The sequence below is a fragment of the Notamacropus eugenii genome, chromosome 6, assembly GCF_028372415.1.
Source record: "Notamacropus eugenii isolate mMacEug1 chromosome 6, mMacEug1.pri_v2, whole genome shotgun sequence".
In the NCBI taxonomy this organism is placed as follows: Eukaryota; Metazoa; Chordata; class Mammalia; order Diprotodontia; family Macropodidae; genus Notamacropus; species Notamacropus eugenii.
The window spans coordinates 1,344,471-1,353,578 of NC_092877.1; the positions used below are offsets into that span (position 1 = coordinate 1,344,471).

Sequence of the window (9,108 nt, forward strand, 5' to 3'; positions counted from 1 at the left end):
GATGGAAGCTAATGGTTTTATGAGAAACCAAGTAATTACAAAACAAAACAAAAATAATGAGAAAATGGACCATAACATACAATATCTCATTGGAACAAATAATAGATCCTAGAGAGACAGTTTTAAAATTATGGGACTACCTGAAAGCCATTATCAACAAAAGAGCCTAGACATCATCTTTCAAGAAATTATCAAACAAAACTTCCCTTACATTCTAGAACCAGAGGGCAAAATAAATATTGAAAGAATCCACCAATCACTTCCTGAAAGCCATCCAAAAAGAAAAACTCCTAGGAATATTGTATAGAAGTTAAAGAGCTCCCAGGTCAAGGAGAAAATATGGCAAGCAGCTAGAAAGAGACAATTTGAATATTGTGACAATAAAACGAGAATAACACAATATCTATCATTTTCTATATTTTGGGATAGAAGGGCTTGGAACATGATATTCCAGAAGTCAAATGAACTAGGATTAAAGCCAAGAATCATCTACTCAGCAAAAGTGAGTATAATACTTCAGGGAAAAAATTGCCATTCAATGAAATAGAGGACTTTTAAGTGCTCTTGAAGAAAAACCAGACCTGAAATGAAAATTTGACTTTCAAACACAAGAATAAAAAGAAACATGGAAAGGTAAACAGGAAAGAGAAATCCCAAAGGACTTACTAAATTTGAACTGTTAACATTCCTACATGGAAAGATAATATTTGTAAGTCTTGAAACTTTTCTCAGTATCTGGGTAGTTGGTGGGATTATACACATACACACACACATGCGCGCACACTGGAGCATGCACACACACATCATATATACATACATACATATATATATATATATATATATATATAGAGAGAGAGAGAGAGAGAGAGAGAGAGAGACAGAGAGACAGAGACAGAGAGAGAGACAGAGAGACAGAGACAGAGACAGAGACAGAGACAGAGAAAGACAGGAAGAGAGACAGAGACAAAGAGTACAGGGTGAATTGAATTGGAAGGGATCATAATTGCAAAATAAAATTAAGGGGTGAGAGAGCAATATATTGGGAGGAGAAAGGGAGAAATAGAGTGGGGCAAATTATCTCTCATAGAAGAGACAAGAAAAGACTTTTCCAATGGAGGGGAAAAGGAGGAGGTGAGAGGGGAAAAGTGACGCTTACTCTCATCACATTTGGCTCAAGGAAGGAATAACATGCACACTCAATTTAGTATGAAAACCTATCCTACACTACAGGAAAGTAGGGGAGAGGGGGATAAGTAGGGTGGAGGGATGATGGACGGGAGGACAAATGAGAGGAGGGAGCAATTAGAAGTAAACACTCTTGGGGAGGAGCAAGGTCAAAAGATAGAATAGAAGAAATGGGGGGCAGGATAGAATGGAGGGAGATATAGTTAGTCTTACACAACATTACTATTATGGAAGTCATTTGCAAAACTACACATATATAGCCTATACTGAATAGCTTGGCTTCTTAGTGGGGATGGATGGGGAAGGAAGAAGGAAGAGAATTTGGAACTCAAAGTTTTAGGAGAAAATGTTAAGAATTGTTTTTGAATACATCTAGGAAATAAGAAATACAGGTAATAGAGTTTAGAAATTTATGTTGCCCTACAGGACAAAAGAGAAGTTGGGGATAAAGGAGTAGTGTTAGAAGGGAGAGCAGATTGGTGGAAGGGGTAATCAGAAGGGGTAATTTGGAGTGAGAGGAGGGAAGAGGTAGGGAGGAAATTTGTGGAAATGAATGTTGCAAACTTGAAATAAATAAATGATTATATATATATGCATATATATACATATTGCATTTAATAATGTTTTCTATCTCTTGTCGAAAAGTTGTCCCTTTTTCATAAATCTGACAAATACACTATTTCTTTCTCCCCCTAATTTGTTTAGAGTATCAATCTTTAAACCTAGATCATTTATCCTTTTGCACTTCATTGTTCTGTATGTTGTCAGGCATTGGTCAGTTTGTGCATATTTCCCTCCATACTCTTATCCAGTTTTCCCAGTAATTTTTGTCTAACAGTGAGTTTCTGTCCCATAATCTAGGGTCCTTGACTTTATCAAACAGTAGATTGCTAATTTAATTGATTACTGGATCTAGAGTACCTAACCTATTCCGCTGCTCTACCCATCTACTTTTTAGCTACTACCAAGTAATTTTGATAATTGCTGCTTTATAGTACAATTTGAGATCTCATAGAGTTAGGCCACCTTCCCTAACATTTCTTTTCATTAGTTCCCTTGATATTCTAGACCTTTTGCTCATCCAGATGAATTTTGATATTATTTTTTTAACTCTGGAAAATGATCATCTGATACATTGATTGGTTTGACATTGAATAAATAAATTAATTTAGGCAGACATAATTTTTATTATATTGACTCGGCCTACCCACGAGCAACTCATGTTTTTCCACTTACTTAGATCTGAATTTATTTGTGCAGAGTCTTTTTTAATTGTGTTCATATAGTCCCTGGGTTTGTTTTGGCAGTCACAATCCCAGTTATTTTACAGTGTCTACCTTAGTTTGAAATGGGATTTACCTTTCTATCTCTTGCTGTTGGACTTTGTTAGTAATATATAGAAAAATAGATGATTTATGTAGGCTTATTTTATAGCCTCCCACTTTGCCAAAGTTGTTTATTATTTCAAGTAATTTTATACTTGATTCTGCTGAGGCCAGCACAGTCCAGCAGGTCTGGGGTGGTTACAGGCTCACAGAGTAAGAATGAAAACGCAGGTGGGACACAGCAGTCTGAAAAAGCTGAGTTTATTCTGGACATACTGAGCCAATAAATTAGGGGGTTGGGGTGCTTAAATAGTAAAAAAAAAAAAAACCATAGGGGTAGCAATTGAGGCATGAAACAGAACAGATTGTGATAAGTAGAAAGGGAGGCCTCAAGGCCTTTTTATTGGAATGTTGTCCTGTATAGCAGGGGCCCTGATTCCTGGAACTTCAACACCCAAATTCAAGGACGTGCACCTGAGAATAACATATCACTTAACTTCTCAAGCCAGCTACGCTTCTCCCTTGGAGGAGGGGACCTCTTAATAAGAGGCTCTTTCAAACCCCTCAGGGTTCTCTACAGATTTTCTGGGATTCCCTATGTATATCATCATATCATATCTAAAGAGTGATAATGGTTTCTTCTTTGCCTATTCTAATTCCTTCAAATTCTTTTTCTTCTCTTATTGCTAAAGCTAACATATCTAGTTCCATATTGAATAGCTAAATAATGGACGTACTTGTTTCACCCCTGTTCTTATTGGAAATGCATTTAGCTTATCCTCATTGCATATAATGCTTGCTAAAGGTGTTAAGTAGATACTACTTATTATTTTATGGAAAGTTCCTTTCATTCCTGTGTTCTCCAGTGTTTTCAATCGGAATGTGTGTTGTATGTTGTCAAAAGTTTTTTTGCATCTATTGACATAATCATATGATTTCTATTAGTTTTGCTGTTGGTATGATCAAAAATGCTACCTTTCCCTAATATTGAACCAGTCCTGTATTGTTGGCACACTCTATGGTCCCTGAAACCAGGCTTACTGTTTTCTACTTGTTGGACAATGACACTCTACTGTCCTCATCTGTCCCTTTCCAAAGAATGGACATATCATGAAGCATTATGCATCCTCTTCTGGTTCACATCATAGTGACTTATTTCCTCCAAAGCTTTTTATCAAATACCACATTAAGGATTTATTAATCCTACCGTCGGCTTCTCTGCCAAATTTTAATTAATTGGAATACATATAATTTTTGGCAAATGCTTATAAAACTATATGTTTTGTGATCCTTGCAGGCAGGAAATATGTTCGTTTTATCTATTTTTTGTTACCACTGCCTGACAACATATCCAGCAGATAGTTGGCACATGATAAATACTTTAAACTGTTCAATTTCCTTTGAATATCTTCACATATGTGGAGACAAATCATACAAACTACACAGCAGAAATGACATACGTATTTGAAGAGATCAAATCGGCATGCTTCAGATCCCTTCAATTCCTTGATGTTGTGCCTTCTCCTAGTCAAGGATCTTTTCTACATGACATTTGTTATCAATACATAAAAGTGAATTAGGCTTGAACTTTTCAAATATATAGATCAAATGAGAAAATTTCATTTTGATTATTTATTTAGCAGTAGAAACGACAGGTCTAGTCCACAATTTCCTCATGGCATTTTTTACCTCTGTGTTTCTAAAAGTGTAGATAAACGGATTTAACATAGGGATTAGAATAGTGTAAAATATTTCCACTGTTTTGTCAAAGGAGAAAGTAGATGGAGGACGTGCATATTCAAATATGCATGGAACAAAAAACAATACGACAACAGTGATGTGGGAACCACAAGTGGAAATGGCTTTGTGCCGAGCCTCAGTACTGTATTTTCTCAATGAGTGTAGGATGACCCCATAAGACATAAGCAGCAGAACAAAACTAATTGTACAGATGAGACCACTGTTGGTAATAACCATGAGACCAAGGCTATAAGTGTCAGTACAGGCCAATTTCAACAAAGGGTATAAGTCACAAATAAAGTGATCAATAACATTGGGACCACAGAAAGGCAACTGGACAATGAATAGAACCTGAATCAAGGAATGTAAAAAACCTCCTGTCCAGGCCATACAAACCAGTAGAACACACAGTTTCTTGTTCATAATAGTGACATAATGCAATGGTTTACAAATAGCAACATATCTGTCAAAGGCCATGAAGGTGAGGACAATCATCTCAGAACCACCAAAAAAATGTGCTGCAAACAGCTGAATCATGCAGCCTCCAAAGGAAATGGTGTTTTTCACACAGATAGAGTCCACTATTACCTTGGGGGCAACAACAGAGGAAAAACATGCATCAAAGAAAGACAAAAAGGCAAGGAAGAAGTACATAGGAGAGCCTATGAGAGAGGGGGTGGTGGTGATTGTCAAAATAATAACTAAGTTTCCCACAAGAGTTGCAAGATACAAAAGTAAAAATGCAACAAAAACTATTTTCTCAACATCTGGAGTCTGTGAGAGTCCCAAGAGAATGAATTCAGTAACATAACTTTGATTTTCCATTATTTCAAGCTTATGGACAAATGATTACGTGATCACGGGGCACCTGCAAAGGCAATAAGGAAAAAAATGTCTTTAATGTGGATTACGTGACCTATGTGATGAAACTTTTCATGCTATACAACGTTTGCCCATTTTGTGTGAAACACGGAAACATCTATGCGGAACAAGTGGGAGTGAATAAGCCTGCCTCCATTAAAATAGGGGTAAAGGTCTTAAATTTCACACATAAACACACAGGTATGTACACATACACACACCCGCACATTATACCTTGAACAGTTTTAGGTTAGTTTTGGGGCAAGAAGTGACCAGGATCTGCATTAATCACTACAAGAGAAAAATTGACCTTATAAATGATATTGAAAATGCTAAGAGAAAAAGGCCAACTCTTCTCCCACCTATCCACCCCCTAAACCATGACCATCTTGCCAGAAATTTTTATCATGTATCTCTGTGATTGAATAAGTATATAATTTTAAAGTATACAATACACACAGATGTGTATGAACATATGTTTGTATACATATATATGCAAATACATTCACATATCATATTAAACCAAATCAAATTATGACATCCAAAATCATCCCAAGGGCTTTTAAGGAAGAAACTTGTTGGATGCTTATTAAAAAACTGAATAGATCTCTTCAAGTGATGTTTCTTTTAAAATGATGATAAATGTATATTACAATAAACAAATTGTTACCGCATTTATGTGTTAGTGCCTTAATCTCATCAAGGGGATGAAAGAGTATTCATGAAAATTATGTAAAGAAAAATAGACTGAGCAAACCAGCAATTCCATGAAAACTTCATGCTGGATATGAGACTGTCTAGAAATAGTAGGGAAATAATTTCGAGAACTATGTTGGAGAATGGAAGAAAACAAAGGAAGGGAGAAAAACGTACACCATTATCGCCTTCCTAGCACACTAGATGAAAAAGGAAATATATCAGTCAACTACATAAAAATCATATATATAGATATAGATATATAGGTACACACAGATTGAGACAAATATATATATATATATATGTATATATATATGTATATCTGTCTATCCCTGTATTTTTCTATCTTTGAAGACTTTTCAACTAAGGTCCTCAGAGTTCCACTTCGATGCTATCTACAATATCACATGTATTAAAGATGAGAACACAGCACAAAGACATGACACAGAATGAGAAAATTTCCGTGATTGAAGGACAGGTCGGGGCCACACCCTTTAACTCCTATTGAAATCTGTTATCACCTTTCATCTGCCACTGTAATACTCTTCTACTTTTTCTCTCACTCTCAGGTCTCTGTACAATTTAATCCATCCTCATCTCCTGACTGTGGGTATTATTGATTGCTGTCTCCCATTACTAGCATACTTTCCCTTCTCACTTTTTATCTCCTGACTTCTGTGGTTTATTTCAAGTATCAGCTAAAGCTCTGATCACCTACATACCACAGTGGAAAGACTGGTGGCCCTGGAATCAGGAGAACTCACATTCTGGAGTTGAAATCTGGGCTCAAACACTTCCTAATTCTATTACCTTGCACAAATCATGTAACTCTGTTTGCCTCAGTTTCTCATGTGCAAAATGAGCTGGAAAACAAAATGACTAAAGACTCCAGGACCTTTGCCAAGAAAACCTCAAATGGGGCCATTAAGAAGTCTGAGGGAACTGAAAAGACGTAATGACAAAACTTTTAAATTCTATAGAAAGGCACCCTGAATCCCATATAGTTTTACATCCTTCCCTTTCTTGATTGTTCCTAATTTATCCTGGATATAGGTTAATTATACATTGGATTATGAGTCCTTGAAATCAGGAATTACATTTTACCTTTCCTTGCATCCTCAATGCTTAGAAAAGTACCTGGAACATAGTATGTGCCTAATTAATACTTCTTGACAATCTCGCAAAAGCAAGTGTGAGTTTCCTAAAGCACAGAACAAACTCTTTCACCTCATTTCCACATAAAGTCCAATAGTTTACTATTACTTTCAGGATTAAATACCAAATTCATGGTTTTGATATTTATATCTCTTCCCAAGATGATTCCTTTCTACCTTTTCTGTCTTCATTCACTTTTCTCCAATTTTGTCATTCTACAAAATGACTGATTTTGACTTCTTAGAAGTTTTAGAACACAACAGTTCTCCAAAACTTGAAGTTTCTTCACTAATTATTTGCTATGCATGAAGAACTCTACCCCTTCATCTCCGTATTTTATTTTCTTTGTTCTTCTTCAAGACAGCTCAAATCTCACCTTCTGTAAGAGGACTTTCTTGTTTTCTGTAGATGGATGCAAGTACCTTTTCTCTGAATCCTCTCTCTCTCTCTCTCTCTCTCTCTCTCTCTCTCTCTCTCTCTCTCTCTCTCTCTCTGTCTCTCAGAAGAGAGAGCAATTGAAGCTGCATCTATTAAGGCTGTATACTCATCCCTCTTTTACCTATGCTAGAGACAATACATAATTATTTGCGTGATATCTCCCCTATTACCATATGAGGTCTTTGAGATCAGGGATTTTTTTTTTTTAATTTTGCCAACACTTCACACAGTTCTGACTTATAGTGGGTATTTAAAACATAAAGTATCTTAATTGGATGATTGCTTACACTGTGATCTCTGTGATGTCATGAATAATGACCTTTCCTTTTCTCCCCAGGATTTATTTATGTCCTGGTCCATAGTAAAGATTTAAGAGCTGTGTGTTGACTGACTGATTGAGCAACCACAGAGCCATCCCATGCTTGAGAGAATCACACTACAATATACTTTCAACCTGATCACCCAACTTTTAATTAAAAACCTTCAGGGATGGAAAACTTAATATTTTCCAAGGCAGCCAGGGTAGAAATGAATGCATTAATATAAACTGATTAAAACAAAGTTAAGTGCTGAGTATTTGTGAATACCAGTATTGAATGTACCAGCAGAAAGAAGGATGCTCATTTCTTTATTTTCCTCAGATGTGCAGGGCGGGGAGAGGGGAATATGTGCAATAATATACATGACATCTGATATATAAAATTGGTCAATTTATTTTAATTAATTATTAATTTTTACAAAGGAAATTTCACTGTGTAGTAAGGGTGGTGTGGATTATATCTAAGTAAAAGCAAAAGGCACCTAACAGAGACAAATAAATAGACCTAGAGAAATAAAGGCAGAAAGAGACAGGTTGATAAAGAAAAAAAAAGAGCCAAATTGAATTCAATCCAGTTCCTGAGGGAAATATTCTGTCCAAGCCTTTTGATAGAGCTTCCTAAATGACCACTCCTGTCTCAACACCACCCAAAGCAAAAAACATCAATGGTATTTCATCTTTAAATAATGTCTGAAATTCCTTTAAAAATTATTTTGCATTACTCCTCTTAATGTTATCAATTCTTAGAGTAGATAGAATATGCAATTGATAAAATAGTCATTTGAAGTACAATGCACAGGATGTATTGATAACATGATGTGATTTATGAGTGATATGATTACATGTTAAGATTAGGAAAATGAACTACAATGGGAGTATGAAAAAATGGTAAATAATAAAATGTTTGAAGAGTAAATGTGGAGAATAATTTTTTAATCAGGCAGTTCCCTTTTTATCTCAGAGAATTCCTACACAAGACAGGATGTGTAAATGGGAATAGATTTCAGTAAAGAAAACCTTGATTCTTGTCCATCCACACCAAAATAAGCTCTGGGATATGAAATTCTGATATCTTTTTTGTCCAAGAGGGACTGTTATAAATAAGACAGAGAAAAAAGGGAAAAAAAAGAAAGAAAATAAAGAAAGAAGGAAGGAGGATGGACAGAAGGAAAGAAGCAAGAAAACTGCCATACTTCATTGGTGTGAAGTTCACATACATACATATGGAATAAAATCCTTAGTAGCATTCTCCATCAACACAACCCTGAAGAGCTCTATCCATGCCTGAGGACAGAGGTAACTTGAAGAGGCTTCTGTCCAGATCTTATTTTCATCTTTCTCTTGCATAGGTAATGTAAGGTTCATGGAAGAATTTCCACATACTGATGG

At 35.8% G+C, this 9,108-nt stretch overlaps 1 protein-coding gene across 2 annotated transcripts; it reads right to left on the minus strand.

Moving 5' to 3' along the window:
• Positions 1 to 256: 256 nt before the first annotated feature.
• Positions 257 to 5,087, minus strand: LOC140511510 (olfactory receptor 4C15-like). Of its 2 annotated transcripts, XM_072620638.1 has the most exons (2): positions 4,174 to 5,075; positions 257 to 266 (listed from the first exon to the last, which is right to left on the minus strand). In XM_072620638.1, exons 1-2 carry the CDS (start codon positions 5,073 to 5,075, stop codon positions 257 to 259), a joined length of 912 nt encoding a protein of 303 aa, XP_072476739.1. The 2 variants fall into 2 exon arrangements, with proteins under 2 accessions (XP_072476739.1, XP_072476741.1); XM_072620640.1 differs by lacking the exon at positions 257 to 266 and having other exon boundaries at positions 4,143 to 5,087.
• Between the last annotated feature and the right edge of the window lie 4,021 nt (positions 5,088 to 9,108).

What these genes read in the sequence shown, in the direction of transcription:
- LOC140511510 (XM_072620640.1), bottom strand. Translation starts at nt 5,075, where the DNA reads ATGGAAAATCAAAGTTATGTTACTGAATTCATTCTCTTGGGACTCTCA.